Genomic DNA, 16,528 nt, shown 5'->3' with positions numbered 1-16,528 from the left:
ACATCAAAGTCTTTTAATTACTTTGGTGAAAATAAGAGATTTTCACTTTCTATAGCAATTCACAATATTCATAGGATAGTTGTATTTAATGCTTTAATATGTCATAAGGAATTAAAACAGTGGAATATAGCACATACTGCTGATGCTGCTGCTAAGTCGCTTCAGTCGTGTCTGACTCTCTGCGACCCCATAGACTGCAGCCAACCAGGCTCCCCCGTCCCTGGGATTCTCCAGGCAAGAACACTGGAGTGGGTTACCATTTCCTTCTCCAGTGCATGAAAGTGAAAAGTGAAAGTGAAGTCGCTCAGTCGTGTCCACCTCTTAGCAACCCCATGGACTGCAGCCCACCGGGCTCCTCCGTCCATGGGATTTTCCAGGCAAGAGTACTGGAGTGGGGTGCCAATGCCTTCTCCGATAGCACATACAAACAACTATATAGTTACTTTACAGTTATTTTTGAAAGTTTATTATAATAAGTACATATTATTTCTTTAAGCAGAAAAAAAGAGATAATAAAAAATAACGTGGTGTAAACACGGGCAACAATTGACCATTTTTATTTTGGCAGCATGATTGCAACACGATGGGAATCTTAGTTCCCTGACTAGGATTGGAACACGTGCCCCCTGCATTGGAAGGGCAGTTTTAACCCCTGGTCTGGCAGAGAAGTCTCCTTGGGCATTTTAAATATGAATGAAAATGGACTTTCCTGGCAATCCAGCGGTTAAGACTTCAACTTCCACTATAAGGGCAGTGGGGAATGCAGCTGGGCAAAAAACAACAAAAAAACCATGAATGAAAGGTTAAAAACAAGTAAGAGCTTGAGGATGCCTAGGTCCTTTATGCAGATTTGAAAGGAGCTAGTTGAAAGGCAAAGGTCAATGATACTAAGACCCAGACAGGAGATAATGGGAAACTGCAATAGTAGTATCAACTGATATTTAATGTTTACTGTGGGCCAGGTATTCAGTGCTTTGGAATTTACAAAGTTAAGAGATTAATCTGGATAGGAGGAGGAACATTCTTTCTTTGAGATGACAACAAAGATTCTTAACCTCCACCCCCTGAAATTATATGCTAAATATCCAAAACAAGGTCCAAATTTCTAAGCGTGTTGGAGCCCTCTCTTTCACAGATGAAAGCATCAAGGAACAAAGAGTGATTTTAAAAATTCTGAGGTGAAGAGATGGAAAATGAGAAGACTTTTGCCAGTCTTATCAGTTAAACAGGACTACAGATGTCCTTTAGTGAAATTTGGTGATTATGACATTCCCAAGTACTGAGTGATTCACCCTTCTCCCTCCACAATACGGATCTTAAGAGCCGAGTTCACTTCTTTCCTTTGGGCTTTCTCCAATCTAAATTTTTTCCAAACATCTTTTCAGGGAAATCTGTGATAAACCTTACTGTTTCGGATCCTAATTTAGTTCTTACCAACTTTCGGTGAATAGCTTAATGCCTCTGATTCAGTATTTTTCCATTTGACAACTACTGCTGAAAGAAAATTTCAATTTCTTATGAGGATCAAAAGAGATAACATCTGTGAAAACCTCTTGCGAAAGTTTTGGCCAACGTCATTACTATCCACTTACGAAGCGTTAACTATTAATTTTCAGTTTTAATGTACACAGTAATTCAAAGAAAGTTTTCTGAATAGGTGTCCTGCACAGTCTCACCCCCAAATACTGAAAGCGGGTGGGCGCTCCTCTCGGATTGTGGCTACGTCTTTCGCTCCTTTTGTCTTTCAGTCGTACTAGAACTGTCATGGCGCCTTCAAGAAAAGGGGCAAGGCCTTCCTTTCGCCCAGCAGAATCGTCCGGGGCACCAGGATCGGACCGAGGGGTAGACAGAGAGACGAGCCTCATTGAGACCGAAAACACCGAACCCGCCGGGAGGTCTCAGCCGGACAGGCGCAGCGGGAGGAGACCGGGTTGAAGGCTACCTCTACGAGCGACAGTACACCCGGGGCACCGCCCACCCTGGCCGCCCTGTCCAATGGAAACCCAACGGCAGTGCGGCACCGCCCACTGTTGGTCAGGACGCCACGAGGGCGGGGCCCGCAGTTCGGTTGCGCCGCGGAGCGCAGCTGTGAGCGAGTCTTTCTGATCCGGGGCCCCGGAACCCGAGCTGGAACTGAAGCGCAGGCTGCGGGGAGCGGAGTCAGGAGGTGAGCGCCTAGGGGAGGGAAGGTTTCAGCGAGAGGACCGAGGGATCGGCCTCTAGGGCCCGGATCTGGGACCCCAGCAGGCGAGTGTCTGGAGGCGGCCCTGCTCACTCGGTAGCCAAGGCCCGGCCCGCCGGAGCCGGGGGGCCGCCTCGGCCCCACATTTCCTGCCCGGCCCTCCCCGACTGCCCCCGAGTGGCGGCAGGGGACCCGGAATTCTGCGGGCGCTGGGCGCGAGGCCCCGGCGTTCGTGTAGAACTCGGCCTGACGAGAGGCGGGGCCGGCGGCGGGGGCGGGGGCGGGGGCGGCGGTCGCAGGCCCGGAGGCCTGCGGAAGCGCAGCGTCGGGGCCGCGCCTGCTCGCGGGGCCGGCGCGCCGACTGCGCGGGGGCGTGGCCTGCGCCCCTGACGGCGCCGCGGGGCCGGCCTCTGGTGAGGTGGCCGCTGCTGGCTACAGGGCCTGCTTGGGGGCCCGACGCTCCCTCGCAGTCAGTGGGCTAGGCGACCTGTTGGAGTGTTAAATTCCTCCTCGAGTTTATATCTATCTGACTGGTCAGTCCTGCAGGTCTCAGGTCCTCTTCGGTCCCCTCAGGATGAGAGCGGGCGAGAGGCCTGTGGCCTGCGAGCTGTTGCTGAGGAGTTGAGATGCTGAGAAGCTGCAGTCCAAAAAATGAAAAACTTTGCAGGAAAAAACTTTGCAATGTTTTACCTGCACGGCTCAGAAGTGAACACTGTGCATCCTGGGGTGGCTGGAGGCGGCGAGGAGATTCCCTTTTTCCGTCTGTGGTCTTATTTAAATTTCTGAACGACTGACCCTGAGACAAAAACTCCCAGTGTTGCAAAGGTTTCTTCATCAGCAGGAGGAGTCCTGGGGATTCTTGGGCATTGCCATCATCTTGCCTACTGGGGAGAGATTGGGGAGGGAGAAGACAAGCACATTCGAAGAGCGTCTATGACTGATGAAGGTCTGGCATCTCGTGCCATACTGTGGATTAACTGTCTGTGCCCTGGGTCCAGAAGTTTCTTTAGAGCCCACTGGCCACAGGCTTCCTGTATTACAATTCCACTGATATTTCTTACAATGTAGCTGGGAACTTTCCTTAGCTGTTCAGATTCAGGATACATTCTATAAATAGTTACTCTAGAAAGTAATCCCTGTGAGCTTTTAGCTACTTTTCGGAGGGAGAAGAAAAATGATCTGTAACTTAAATTTACTGGTAGATTACTAAAACTGTTGATTGAAATCCATGATAGGCAAGGATTGAGGAAAAAAACAGGTGAAAAAAAGCATCTTGCCAGATTTTCTCTGTAGTGCTTTGTTGCTCTCTGATGGTTACTGGAATGTCATCTAATAAAACTCTCCTCCAAAATGAAAAAAAATTTTTTTTAAAGACCAAGGAAATATCCTGACTGAGTTAAACATAGTGCAGGTTGGTGGCAGAGATGGGCAGAAGAGGGCATCTGAGTTCTAAAAAGAAATGAGAGCTTTTCAAAAGATCCTGATCAGAAGCTTCTGTATTTTGAACTGACTTAGAGGAGCAAATCTACAGGATATTTTCATCCTGGGCAGCATCCCCTTTAGCCCAGCATACACAGGTTCCAACTTCTTCATGGCCTTCATTCTTAGAGATGTGGAATAACATTCAGCGGTTTTCCTATGACTCTCTGAAGTTTGTGACATTTCGCTTTTGAGAATTCTTTTTTTCCAAGAAGCCATGTCCATGTATAATACTATACGCTATTTAGTGTAATATAGTACTTTTCCTGTATTGGCTTTGTCTTGAATTATTTGTGCTTAAAAGGGATACCTGTGTCAGATCCAGTGCCTCAGAGGATGGAGCCTTTGAGCCGTGTGAATGAAATGAAAACTGGAAGATTAAAATCTTAGCTGTGCCTTAAATTTAGGCTTTATGAGTGTTGGCATCTTATTTATATTGTTCACTATGGTATCTCAAGCACCTAGCTCAGTGCTTGGCCCACAATAGGTGCTTAATAAACATTTGTTGAATGAGTGAATAGAAAAAAAATGTTGCTAACCAGTACCCACCCATTTGCCACAATCACATCACAGGGCAGGTGAGGTCATCAGGAATGAAGTCACTAACCACTACCGGTTACCTGGCCCAAGGGTAGCCTTATCATGGACTGGCAGGCTTATTCTGTGCATAGGAGGGATGGAGAGTGGATGCCAGGGTTAGCCCAAGTGGAATAAATCAGCTTAGGGTTTCATTTGGACAAATTGGTTGCGAATACTACAGTTCTAACTCTCGAGCTGGTTCATTGGAACATTTGGGGATCTGGAGTCATCTGCCCTGCATAGTGCCCGCGTAGCTTGGTTCTTGAGCATAGTGCAGATGAGGTAGATGAGAATTCAAAGGGAAGGCTGTTGGGTAGGTATTTGCTGAGAAAGAATGAGGCCCCTGATTTTGCTGTTCCATTTGGACCTTACTAAACATGAGTTGTACAACCATAAATCTTTTGTTTGCCAGTCTTGGGTGAATCATCTTTTTACATGATAAAATATATTTGTTAACATGTTTATGCATAGCAGCATATTCTTTAAGCTTGATGTGTACTTCAGTTGTTCACTGACCTGGGTGAGTCATCTTCAGCTGAGATAGCTCCCCTTCTCCAGACTAGGAGAGCAGTTAATGTTTACGGTTCATACAGGACTAGTTCTGATTTTGGACTTAAAGGAAACAAGGGAGCTGTATGTTTTATTTACTTTTAAATCCCAGATTAGGTTATTAGGATGGAATCTTTATAGAATCTATTCTAACCCTCTCCACCTTCTCCCTTCACCCTTGCTCCAACCAATGCAGGCTTGAGTGTTTGTTCCAGCATGTCGGAAGGCGAGCCCCAGACAGTACTCAGCAGTGGTTCGGACCCAAAGGTAGAATCCTCATCCTCAACTCCTGGCTTGACGTCAGTGTCACCTCCTGTGACCTCCACAACCTCGGCTGCTTCCCCAGAGGAAGAAGAAGAAAGCGAAGATGAGTCTGAGATCTTGGAAGAGTCACCCTGTGGGCGTTGGCAGAAGAGGCGAGAAGAGGTAAAACAGTGGGAGTGTTTAGTGGGAGTATTGTTTCCCTGGTAGCTCATCTGGTAAAGACTCCACCTACAAGGCAGGAGACCCCAGTTTGATTCCTGGGTCAGGAAGATCCCCTGGAGAAGGGATAGGCTACCCATTCCAGTATTCTTGGACTTCCCTGCTGGCTCAGATGGTAAAGAATTTGCCTGCAATGCGGGAGACCTGGGTTTGCTTCCTGGGTTGGGAAGATCCCCTGGAGCAGGGCATGGCAACCCACTCCAGTATTCTTGCCTGGAGAATCCCCATGGACAGAGGAGCCTGGAGGGCTACAGTCCATGGGGTCGCAAAGAATTGGACACAACTGAGCAACTAAGCACAGCACAGCACAGTGGGAGTGTTATTTCACAGTGAATTCTAAGAGGTGAGAAGAAGAGGGACAGAGTCTCAAACGGGCAGACCAAACTTGAACAGGTCAGAGGCAGGGAGAAGATGATTGTATGGAGTATTACAACAGACAGTTCATGTGGTAACTTTAATTCCCTGTCATTTGAATTTCTTCTCAGGTGAATCAGCGGAATGTACCAGGTATTGACAGCGCATACCTGGCCATGGATACAGAGGAGGGTGTAGAGGTTGTGTGGAATGAGGTACAGTTCTCAGAGCGCAAGAACTACAAGCTGCAGGAGGTAAGCAGTGGTGAAAGGATGCAGCCTGTGGGTTGTTAGAATGCTGGTGTTAAAGAGGAATTGATGTTGGGAAACTCCTAGGAGAAGAGTGTGTTGGGGTTAGATCATTTCTAGTGGGGATAGGAAATGGCTTTTTTAGGATGATAATGCTTTCTGAACATTGTAATCCCAACGTCTCTCCTGCTTCCAGGAAAAGGTCCGTGCTGTGTTTGATAATCTGATTCAGTTGGAACATCTCAACATTGTCAAGTTTCATAAATATTGGGCTGACATTAAAGAGAACAAGGCCAGGGTAAGAACTTTTTTCTGAGCTTACTGGAAACAGACTAGCTACATTTATTTTTCTTTTTACATTCAGAAAAAGGTAGTATTGAAACAGAGCTGGAATCAGCTGGTGTTGAGATGTTGTTGTTTGGTCACTAAGTCGTGTCCGACTCTTTGCAACCTCATGAACTGCAGCACACCAGGCTTCCCTGTCCTTCACCATCTCCAAGTTTTCTCAGACTCATGTCCATTGAGTCAGTGATGCCATCCAACCATCTCATCCTCTGTCACCTCCTTCTCTTGGCATCAGTCTTTCCCAGCATCAGAGTCTTTTCCAGTAAGTCAGCTCTTCGCATCAGGTGGCCAAAGTATTGGAGCTTCAGCACCAGCCCTTCCAGTGAATATTCAGGGTTGATTTCCTTTAGGATTGACGGTTTCATCTCTTTGCAGTCCAAGGGTATGCCTATGACTATTACCTGTGCCTTTTGTCTGGTTATAGTCGGGGCAAAAATGAGTGAATTTTTGTTTCTTCCTTGCCATAGCTTATATTGCTCACTAATTTTCATTGCCCTATTAAATCTAAGGAAGTAATACTAAGAACAAAAGAGAGAAACTTTATTAAAAATACAAGGCTTCCACGCAGACACAGAGAACAGACTTGTGGACACAGTAAGGGAAGGAGAGGGTGGGATGAATTGAGAGAGCAGCATGGAAACATACACATTACCATATATAAAACAGATAGCCAGTGGGAATTTGCTGTGTGTCACAGGGAGCCCAACCTGGCGCTCTGTGACAACCTAGAGGGGTGGGATGGGATGGGAGATGGAAAAAAGAAAAACACCAGGCTTCCCAATTTTATGTGTATGTCATATAAAAGTTACCCAGATAAGGGATCATTTCTATTGTAAAGCTTTATTTGTGTGTTCTGTCTCTCCAGGTCATTTTTATCACAGAATACATGTCATCTGGGAGTCTTAAGCAATTTCTGAAGAAGACCAAAAAAAACCACAAGACTATGAATGAAAAGGTACTGAGAGAAAGCAGACAAAGCTTTAGGCTGGTTTGGAAGTTTAAAAAAGATTATGAAGCTGATCAGGAAAGGGATGGAGGGAACTGTGGAGGGGGAAGAGAGTAGATAACTGCTGACCCTTGGATCAAACTCTGTTCCAGGCTTGGAAACGGTGGTGCACACAAATCCTCTCTGCCCTAAGGTAAGCAAGATCTGGTAGTGTCTTTCCCATATTTATTCCTGATTAGTTCCTCCAAACAGATTTCAGGGCACTACTCTGCTGTTCTTTTCTGCCCCACTTCTTTTCTTCCCCACTTTCTTTGAACCATATTCTCAAGATTAGGCCCCTATGGGTCTTTTAAAGGGTTTATCCCAATGGCTTGACCATGATACTGTCTCCCACCTCCTTCTCCTAGTTCTTATGCAGCTTTTTAACTCATCAGACATAATGGAGATTCAGAGTGTGGGTATTACCTTTGTGATGACCAGCAGGAGACCAGGCCCTTGCTCTTCTTAACCCTTGGGTTCCCCCTGCCCTAATTTCCCACTGGCCCCTCTAACAGCCCAGTGCCCCCACAGCTACCTGCACTCGTGTGACCCCCCCATCATCCATGGGAACCTGACCTGTGACACCATCTTCATCCAGCACAACGGACTCATCAAGATTGGCTCTGGTGAGGGGAGGGAGAGGTTCTGGGCAGGGGAGCCTCGGGAATTTGGGAACCATGGGGGTAAGATGAAAGGAATGGGGGAAAAGAGCAATTCTGAGGTGTGGGCTGGTGATAAGAGAAAGGACCTTACTAGGGGCAAGTTATAGAGAGGCCAGTCAAGTAGTGGAAAAAGGGGTAGGGCCTAATCTTGAACCTTTCTGGAGGGAATTTGGGGTTAATACAGAGATCTCGATAGAAGATTGGGAAAGGGCAAGAGTTTGGTGTAAGGTCTGACTTGAGCCCCTGGGGCTAGACCTACCATCGGAGGTTCCAGGCTGTGCCTGCTGTGAGTGCTTTCATTTGCTGTGTACACGTGTGCAGTGTTTAACATTTCTGTGTGCCGTGTCTGTGTGGTGTTGTGTGTCCATTTGTCTGGGGCTTGGCTGCTCCATCGCTCACAACTTTTCTCTGTTTTCCTCCCTCCCGCTTACGGGCTGCTCTGTTCCCAACAGTCTTTCATAGGATTTTTGCTAATGGTGAGAGCCCCCTCTGCCCTTCGTGAGGCGCTGTTTGTGCTTCCTCTGCTCCCCTTTGCGGCTGCCCAGTGCATGCAGTCGTGGGAGCAAACCTTGTCCCCCTGCCTAATTATGCCTGCTTGGCTTCTACCCTACCAACCCTTCGCCTGCTTGCCCTTCCATAACCCGCTTGTTTCCTGTGGATTCTGCCTGGCTGGCCACTTATGTCCTGGATTCTTACTCCCCCCTCATCATCAGGCTGGTTCCTTAAGTCATACTGTGCTCCCAGACCCTCTGTGACTTGTAGTCATTGTTTATGATCCGAGTGAGTCCAAACTGGGCCCGGCCCTGGTTCCTCGTTCAGCCCTGTGGCAGGCAGTGTTGAGGAATGAGAGGGTAGAGCAGGGGTCTAAAGTTTTTGGTGGATTCCAAGTGAAACTGATTTAAGGGTATTGGTGAAATTTTGAGCTCGTTTTAAGTTTCAGTCAGTTAAGGTGGATAAGAAGGAGGCTATCTTTCTTATGGTTGTATGTTAATCCTTCTTACCCATTTTCATCCAAGTTTCTGAGGTCTCTTTAATTGTTCCAGACTAGGAAGGGCTGCTAGTGTTTTTATGCTGTATGCAGGGTGGATGAAGGAACTAGACCAAACATTTTCATGAGATCAGGGGTTAGATGTACCTGGGCTTTGGAGCAGGTGAGCAGGTCACAAGTGAAAGCTTTTCCTTAGGCTGTGTTGTACCTTGCCAGCCCAAAGACCCTAGGTACCTGTTAGTTTAGTGCGGAGCCTTTGTTGCTACTGAGTTAGGGACCTTAGATAAGAAATGGTAGATTGAGAAAGGGGAGGCAGGTGGTGTTCATGTTTAGTTTGGACTTCCTGATGGGAAAGGGCTCAGTTTATGCCTGTTGAGGGTTAGAGACTTCAGGAGAGAATTTATCTTCTGGGGGCCTCTCTCTGGAGCAAAGCTGTGCTTTGTTGACGATGGTCAGATTGTGGGTATCTCCCCTACTCCCAGTGGCTCCTGACACTATCAACAATCATGTGAAGACTTGTCGGGAGGAGCAGAAGAACCTCCACTTCTTTGCACCAGAATATGGAGGTGAGGCATCCCAGTTTCTCTGCCCTGTGCCCATCTCCCAGATTCTCCAATTTATAACCTAAGGGTCAGCGATAAGATAACTGAAACTGCTGTCCTTCTCTACTGGCCTGCACAAAGTTTTAAGACATCTCTGCCATGCCCTGCCCCAAATCTCTGATTCACCAAAGCTGCTCTGTTTTCCCTAGAAGTCACTAATGTGACAACAGCAGTGGACATCTACTCCTTTGGCATGTGTGCACTGGAGGTGAGGAGACCAGAAGGGTGGGCAGTGGAAAGGGGTCAAATTAGAAGATAGAAGGGGAAATGGAGGGTTGGCAAGTGAGGTAACTGGTCTGGGGGAGTGATCGTGGAAACACTGAGGTTTCTTAGGTCTCTGTTTTTCCTTTTTATTCCCCCTCTCTGCAGATGGCAGTGTTGGAGATTCAGGGCAATGGAGAGTCCTCATATGTGCCACAGGAAGCCATCAGCAGTGCCATTCAGCTTCTAGAAGACCCATTACAAAGGGTGAGGATCCTTAGGATCACTTCTCCTTAACAGACTTTGAAATGTTTTTAGGTTCTTCTTCCTTCTAGCCACTTGGCGGGCTTCCCTTGTGGCTCAGCTGATAAAGAATCTGCCTGTACGCCCAAGACCTGGGTTCAATCCCTTGGTTGGGAAGATCCCCTGGAGAAGTGAAAGGCTACCCACTCCAGTATTCTGGCCTGGAGAATTCCATGGACTGTATAGTCCATAGGGTCGCAAAGAGTCAGACACGACTGAGCAACTTTCACTTCACCCACTGGGAATATGCTCTCTTCTAAGAGCAAGAGAATATAAAGCAGAAAGGCAAAGTAGTGAGCATTTCCCTAGGTGTTTTTGATACACACACACATTCTCTCTCTCTCAGGTCAGGGGTTTAAGATGGGTAATAAGGTTGAGTCTTAAGGTTGCATGTTAACTTAGGTGTCTCTACATGAAGGCAAACTGATTTGATGGTTACCTCAGGTAATTGATACATACTCTTAAACAACCATCTTGATATTTTTAAACAAATTAATCAAGCCTTTGACTGTGTGGATAACAATAAACTGTGGAAAATTCTGAAAGAGATGGGAATACCAGACCACCTGACCTGCCTCTTGAGAAACTTGTATGCAGGTCAAGAAGCAACAGTTAGAACTGGACATGGAACAACAGACTGGTTCCAAATAGGAAAAGGAGTATATCAAGGCTGTATATTGTCACCCGGCTTATTTAACTTATATGCAGAGTACATCATGAGAAACGCTGGGCTGGAGGAAGCACAAGCTGGAATCTAGATTGCCGATCAATAACCTCAGATACGCAGATGACACCACCCTTATGGCAGAAAGTGAAGAGGAACTAAAAAGCCTCTTGATGAAAGTGAAAGAGGAGAGTGAAAAAGTTGGCTTAAAGCTTAACATTCAGAAAACTAAGGTCATGGCATCTGGTCCCATCACTTCATGGGAAATAGATGGGGAAACAGTGTCAGACTTTATTTTGGGGGGCTCCAAAATCACTGCAGATGGTGATTGCAGCCATGAAATTAAAAGATGCTTACTCCTTGGAGGGAAAGTTATGACCAACCTAGATAGCGTATTCAAAAGCAGAGACATTACTTTGCCAACAAAGGTCCGTCTAGTCAAGGCTATGGTTTATCCACTGGTCATGTATGGATGTGAGAGTTGGACTGAAAGAAAGCTGAGCGCCAAAGAATTGATGCTTTTGAACTGTGGTGTTGGAGAAGACTCTTGAGAGTCCCTTGGACTGCAAGGAGATCCAACCAGTCCATTCTAAAGGAGATCAGTCCTGGGTGTTCATTGGAAGGACTGATGCTAAAGCTGAAACTCCAATACTCTGGCCACCTCATGCGAAGAGTTGACTCATTGGGAAAGATTCTGATGCTGGGAGGGATTGGGTTAGGAGGAGAAGGGGACAACAGAGGATGAGATGGCTGGATGGCATCACCGACTCGATGGACATGAGTATGGGTGAACTCCGGGAGTTGGTGATGGACAGGGAGACCTGGTGTGCTGCAGTTCATGCGGTCGCAAAGAGTCGGACACGACTGAGCAACTGAACTGAACTGAATCAGTGTGAATTTCTCAAACCAGTCATTTGGGGTTGTATATTTATATAGTTAGGGAAAGTGCCCTGAATAAATGAGCTAAGACTGAAAGGATATAAGGGTTTTGAATCAGGTAATAAGATATGGTGAGTAGAGTCTGGAAAGAAAGGTCCAAAGAGGAGGTTAGTTTATAAGTCATTACATGCATTTAAAAGGAACCGAAGAGAAAAGAAGGAAGACTAGTGGGAATCTTGAGGCTAGTGTGGAAAAAGTTTCTAGTTCAGTTTCAGGGTATGATGTTCAAGTATAAGATTAGGTATATGGCTTTTTGGCCTTCCACAGGGAAAGGAGGAAAGCAGGTTAATTGTCATGTGACCTAGGAGAGGTAAATAAGTAGGGGTTAGAGAAACAGGGAAATCCAGTGAATAAATGATGTAGTGGACAAAGAAAATTGTGATAGTAGGCTTGGGAAATAAAAAGATGGTGAATATTACTGTCCACAGTGGATGAGTTTGGGAAGAGGTAAATTTGGTGAGAGTTGGAGAAGAAGGTAGGCAGTGAGTGGGCTAATAAAGCAGAGATAGAAAATAAGGAAAAAGATATCATAAGTTTGAACAGCAAAGGAAAGAGAAAGCTTGTGGCTAGGAAGCAAAAAAATAATTAAAAAATGAAAGACAATGATATTTCATATATAATTATAGTTTTCAAAGTCTTTTCAAATACATTTAGCAATTTGTTGCCTTAGCCATTGATGAGCACCTAGTAATAACAAAGTCTTGTGCTAGATATAGTGAGAGAGAGAAAGACAAACACAGTGGGCTGCTTACCAGATGCCTGCTCCACTCCCTTGTTCCCTTTTCTAGGAGTTCATTCAAAAGTGCCTGCAGTCTGAGCCTGCTCGCAGACCAACCGCCAGAGAACTTCTGTTTCACCCAGCACTGTTCGAAGTGCCCTCGCTCAAACTCCTTGCTGCCCACTGCATTGTGGGACACCAGCGTGAGTCCTCTTGACCCTTCTAGGAATTTTTTTCCAGTCTGGAGCCTTGTAACTCTCACTGGAGTGTTCTCTTTCCTCTTCTACTTCCAAAAGGATTCTTTCTCACCCTCCCCCAGGACCCCTGTGCCCTCTATAATATTAATCTGAACTATCCTTATAACTTCCCATTCCATCTTGCCCTCCAGACATGATCCCAGAGAATGCTCTGGAGGAGATCACCAAAAACATGGATACCAGTGCTGTACTGGCTGAAATCCCTGCAGGACCAGGAAGAGAACCAGTTCAGACTCTGTGAGTAACTAACTGAGAGGTTCTGAAAGGGACAGATTGGTCACTCCCACCTGGAGGTTTCAGTCAACTGTCCTTTGTCTGGGAATGGTTAAACCTGCTGTTTCGCTTCTTTCCTTCCATCATCTTTTTTTTTTTCTCTCCAGGTACTCTCAGTCTCCAGCTCTGGAACTGGATAAATTCCTTGAAGATGTCAGGTGAGAGAAGAATAAGAAAAAAAACTTCCTTTAGGAGGTAGGGGTGGGTGTCCGAAGGCATCCAGAGCCCATCTGACCTGTCTGATCTCCATTTAGGAATGGGATCTACCCCCTGACAGCCTTTGGGCTGCCTCGGCCCCAGCAGCCGCAGCAGGAGGAGGTGACATCACCTGTGGTGCCCCCCTCTGTCAAGACTCCAACACCCGAGCCGGCTGAGGTGGAGACCCGCAAGGTATGGCTGTGTGGGTGTAGCAGAGAGGGACATCTCAAATAAGGCTTTGTCCTGTAAAGACAGGCATGTGTGTCTGCTCACTGGCTCCCATGTCCTGTGCGCTGGAAACCGCAGCTCTTAAGGGCTTTTTGCTCACTGGCCTCTCCTCCTGTGACCCTCTCTGACCCTCTCCCTAGGTGGTGCTGATGCAGTGCAACATCGAGTCGGTGGAGGAGGGAGTCAAGCACCACGTAAGGCTCAGGGCCGGGGGCTGAGTAGCACTGGGTGGCCAGAGGGTGGGGAAGGGGAGCCTCATTTTCTGACTGTCCTATTCTCCAGCTGACGCTTCTGCTGAAGCTGGAGGACAAACTGAACCGGCACCTGAGCTGTGACCTGATGCCAAGTGAGTCTCTCCTGTCCCTCAGAGGATGGAGAGTCTGTGAGCCTCACCTGTGAGGGACACTTTGAGGGGTGGGGAAGGTGACCTGGCAGCAACACGCAGATTCACTTAGAATGAGTCTCTTCGCCCCTAAAACTGGAGGGTGGATCTGATTTGACAGTTTTGCTTGTGTCCCAGCCAGGGTCACCTGGCCGGGGCTGTTGGAAGGGCTCCTGTGACCCTCAGTCGCGCACTGTGCTCACCCTCTCCTGTTTCTCTGTCAGATGAGAACATCCCGGAGCTGGCGGCTGAGCTGGTGCAGCTGGGCTTCATTAGTGAGGTGAGGTGTCTGCCTTCCGCCGCTCGGGGTAGGGCGGCTCCTCCGCTCTCTCGGCCGGATCTCACCGAGTCCTTCCCCTCCAGGCTGACCAGAGCCGACTGACTTCTTTGCTGGAGGAGACCCTGAACAAGTTCAATTTCGCCAGGAACAGCACCCTCAACTCAGCCGCTGTCACCGTCTCCTCTTAGAGCCACTCGGCCCGGCCCCTCCTCCGTGCTGTGGCCTCCGGAGAGGCTGCGGCTCCCGCCCCGCCCCCCAGTCAGTATTACCCCGTGAAGCCCCGCTCTCCTCTTGTTATTCAGGAGGGCTCTGGGCTCCCTGGTTCTGAGCATCACCCTCCCCAGCCCTCCCCTTCTCTTCCATCCCTCTGCACTTTGTTTACTTGTTTTGCACAGACGTGGGCCTGGGCCTTGGCCTTCTCAGCAGCCGCCTTCTAGTCGGGGGCTAGTAGCCGAAATGCCGCTCCCGCCCAGCCTGTGTGGAAGGAGGCACACGGGCGCGGGGAGCTGAGTTCTACCATCCCGCTGGGGCGGACGGGGCGGGAGAGAAGGGTGGTGCTGCAGGGGTGGCCCCAGGGGGCCATTCGATTCGCCTCAGTTGCTGCTGTAATAAAAGTCTACTTTTTGCTACGCGCGTAGTGTGTGTGTGGTGTGTCCCGCTGTCCGCCAGGGGGCGCGGAGGCCGGCCCGCAGGTGTGCCGGGCGGGCGGAACCCGCCGGGGCGCGGGGGCGGAGCCGGGGCCGGCAGGTAAGAGCTGCCTTGCGGCAAGCGCCGACGGACCGGATGAAGTGCCGCCGCCTCTGCGCTTTCGGTAATTTCCGGCCCCTCCGGTCTTGTTTTCCCCGGAGGGCCCACCCTGGACCCGCCCCCGGGCCAGTGGCCGACCTGGGGTGGCCGTGCGGGGCCTTCGGCTCCTCAGCCGGCTCAGCCCGCCCCTCGCCCGTGCCTTGCAGACGCGGCCCGGGGCCCCCGGCGGCTCATGCGGGTGGGCCTGGCGCTGATCCTGGTGGGCCACGTAAACCTGCTGCTGGGGGCCGTGCTGCACGGCACCGTCTTGCGGCACGTGGCCAACCCCCGCGGCGCCGTCACCCCGGAGTACACCACCGCCAATGTCATCTCCGTGGGCTCAGGGCTGCTGGTGAGCGCGGCGGGGCGGGGCGAGCCGGGGCCGGAGCGCGGTCGGTGGGGGCCGCCGAGCGGCGCGGGCCTCAGGTTTCGTTTCTTCCAGAGCGTTTCCTTGGGACTTGTGGCCCTTTTGGCGTCCAGGAATCTTTTTCGCCCACGACTGGTGAGATTTCTGGAGCTTTAAGGAGGCCTGGTGGCAGGGAAGCGGGGAGGGTGGTGGTGGTGGGGCCTGATTCAGCTTCGTCTTTAGTGGGAGAGGGAGCCCCAAATAAGACTAGCCGAAGTGTCTGGTCAGTGGGCGAGGCAGCCACCCCCCAGGCCGCTCACCCTGACCTCCTGCCCCTGCCAGCACTGGGCCCTGCTGGCGCTAGCGCTGGTGAACCTTCTCTTGTCTGCTGCCTGCTCCCTGGGCCTCCTCCTCGCTGTGTCCCTCACTGTGGCCAATGGCGGCCGCCGTCTTATTGCCGACTGCCACCCAGGACTGCTGGATCCTTTGGTACCGCTGGACCAGGGGTCTGGACATGCTGACTGCCCCTTTGACCCCACGAAAATCTATGTGAGTCCTCTCTCCCCAGCCTTTTTGCAGTCCACAGAGCCTGGGTCCTGCCCTTTAATCGCCCGCACTTGCCACTCCTGCCTGGCTTCCTCTCCTTGTCTCCGGCCCTTCCTTCACCTTTTAGGACACAGCCTTGGCTCTCTGGATCCCTTCTGTGTTCATGTCTGCAGCCGAGGCTGCTCTCTCTGGTTACTGCTGTGCGGCTGCGCTCACCCTGCGTGGGGTAGGGCCCTGTAGGAAGGATGGGCTACAGGAACAGGTAAGGAAGATGAACAAGAAGGGTTCATTCAACACACATTGTCTTGAAGAGACGCTGGATTATACAACTGAGGGCTGGAGCACTAACCCCGCCCTCTCCTGTAGCTGGAGGAGCTGACAGAGCTTGAATTTCCTAAACGCAAATGGCAGGAAAACGTGCAGCTACTGGACCAAACACAAGAAATCCGGACCTCACAGAAAAGTTGGGTTTAGGGCCAGGTAATGGGCCAAGAGGACTGTGGCCTGGGAAAGGGCAGTGGCAGGGAGTACGCCTAGAACTGGGTTGAGTCCTTTGCTGTGCTGCTGGCCCTCTGACCAGGCTCTCCCTTCTGTCAAGCAGGTGCAGGTCCAAAGGCTCCGTCCACAAGGGTTTTCCACTGACCCCTAGGATATGTTTATATAGTAACAGCTGTAATAAAAGGATGTCTCTTCTGCTTGACTGTGTTTCCTTTTGGGGGAAAGGAGTGCTTGGCTAGTGTTGAGGGTGACCTTGTTCAAAGAATACAGTGGTCTCGGTTACTTACAAGACTTTAATGAAGGATGGAACCTACTAACTCTCCCAGTTACTGGAAAGAAAAGCTGGTGCTGGGCAGCCCCCCGCACCACTGACTGATGAACTTCAGCACATCTTGGCACATGGGGCTGTGGGAGGTCTGTGAGCAAACAGAGCAGGAGAGGGACTCAGCAGTA

The 16,528-nt window shown here is 49.4% G+C and overlaps 3 protein-coding genes across 6 annotated transcripts in view; 2 read left to right on the top strand and 1 right to left on the bottom strand.

Annotated features, from left to right (window-relative positions):
• The first annotated feature begins 2,049 nt into the window (after window positions 1–2,049).
• NRBP1 (nuclear receptor binding protein 1) lies at window positions 2,050–14,528 on the top strand. 2 transcript variants are annotated; one of them, XM_040224375.1, is made up of 18 exons: window positions 2,050–2,167; window positions 4,986–5,215; window positions 5,758–5,880; window positions 6,071–6,172; window positions 7,085–7,174; window positions 7,318–7,358; window positions 7,736–7,830; window positions 9,337–9,420; window positions 9,606–9,664; window positions 9,826–9,924; window positions 12,352–12,484; window positions 12,670–12,775; window positions 12,919–12,969; window positions 13,066–13,201; window positions 13,378–13,431; window positions 13,520–13,583; window positions 13,844–13,899; window positions 13,983–14,528. In XM_040224375.1, the coding sequence occupies exons 2-18, from the start codon at window positions 5,006–5,008 to the stop codon at window positions 14,085–14,087; spliced, it is 1,608 nt and encodes a 535-aa protein (XP_040080309.1). In that variant the 5' UTR covers window positions 2,050–2,167; window positions 4,986–5,005; the 3' UTR covers window positions 14,088–14,528. The 2 variants fall into 2 exon arrangements, with proteins under 2 accessions (XP_040080309.1, XP_040080310.1); XM_040224376.1 differs by lacking the exon at window positions 13,520–13,583.
• A 59-nt stretch (window positions 14,529–14,587) lies between these two features.
• On the top strand, window positions 14,588–16,272 carry KRTCAP3 (keratinocyte associated protein 3). Of its 2 annotated transcripts, none has more exons than XM_040224387.1 (7): window positions 14,588–14,710; window positions 14,853–15,037; window positions 15,128–15,187; window positions 15,374–15,580; window positions 15,705–15,839; window positions 15,944–16,057; window positions 16,179–16,272. In XM_040224387.1, exons 1-6 carry the CDS (start codon window positions 14,683–14,685, stop codon window positions 16,049–16,051), a joined length of 723 nt encoding a protein of 240 aa, XP_040080321.1. In that variant the 5' UTR covers window positions 14,588–14,682; the 3' UTR covers window positions 16,052–16,057; window positions 16,179–16,272. The 2 variants fall into 2 exon arrangements, with proteins under 2 accessions (XP_040080321.1, XP_040080322.1); XM_040224388.1 differs by having other exon boundaries at window positions 16,176–16,272.
• An 82-nt stretch (window positions 16,273–16,354) lies between these two features.
• IFT172 (intraflagellar transport 172) overlaps window positions 16,355–16,528 on the bottom strand; it is a 37,032-nt gene continuing 36,858 nt past the window's right edge. For both annotated transcript variants that reach the window (XM_040224358.1, XM_040224359.1), the window contains exon 48: window positions 16,355–16,491. In XM_040224358.1, the coding sequence (XP_040080292.1) occupies window positions 16,402–16,491 (90 nt within the window). In that variant the 3' untranslated portion in view covers window positions 16,355–16,401. The remainder of the gene's footprint in view (window positions 16,492–16,528) is intronic.

Source organism: Oryx dammah, unplaced genomic scaffold (assembly GCF_014754425.2).
Source record: "Oryx dammah isolate SB20612 unplaced genomic scaffold, SCBI_Odam_1.1 HiC_scaffold_25, whole genome shotgun sequence".
NCBI lineage: Eukaryota > Metazoa > Chordata > Mammalia > Artiodactyla > Bovidae > Oryx > Oryx dammah.
The sequence above is the reverse complement of the archived record's forward strand: the minus strand, read 5'-3'. Positions and strand labels throughout refer to the sequence as shown.

Excerpts from the sequence above, each read along its gene's own strand:
- NRBP1 (XM_040224375.1), top strand. The coding sequence starts at position 5,006 with ATGTCGGAAGGCGAGCCCCAGACAGTACTCAGCAGTGGTTCGGACCCA. Across the intron at positions 9,665-9,825 it reads TTGGCATGTGTGCACTGGAG|ATGGCAGTGTTGGAGATTCA; the intron begins GTGAGGAGACCA and ends CCCTCTCTGCAG. Across the intron at positions 9,925-12,351 it reads TAGAAGACCCATTACAAAGG|GAGTTCATTCAAAAGTGCCT; the intron begins GTGAGGATCCTT and ends TCCCTTTTCTAG.
- KRTCAP3 (XM_040224387.1), top strand. The coding sequence starts at position 14,683 with ATGAAGTGCCGCCGCCTCTGCGCTTTCG. Across the intron at positions 14,711-14,852 it reads CCGCCGCCTCTGCGCTTTCG|ACGCGGCCCGGGGCCCCCGG; the intron begins GTAATTTCCGGC and ends CGTGCCTTGCAG. Across the intron at positions 15,581-15,704 it reads TTGACCCCACGAAAATCTAT|GACACAGCCTTGGCTCTCTG; the intron begins GTGAGTCCTCTC and ends TTCACCTTTTAG.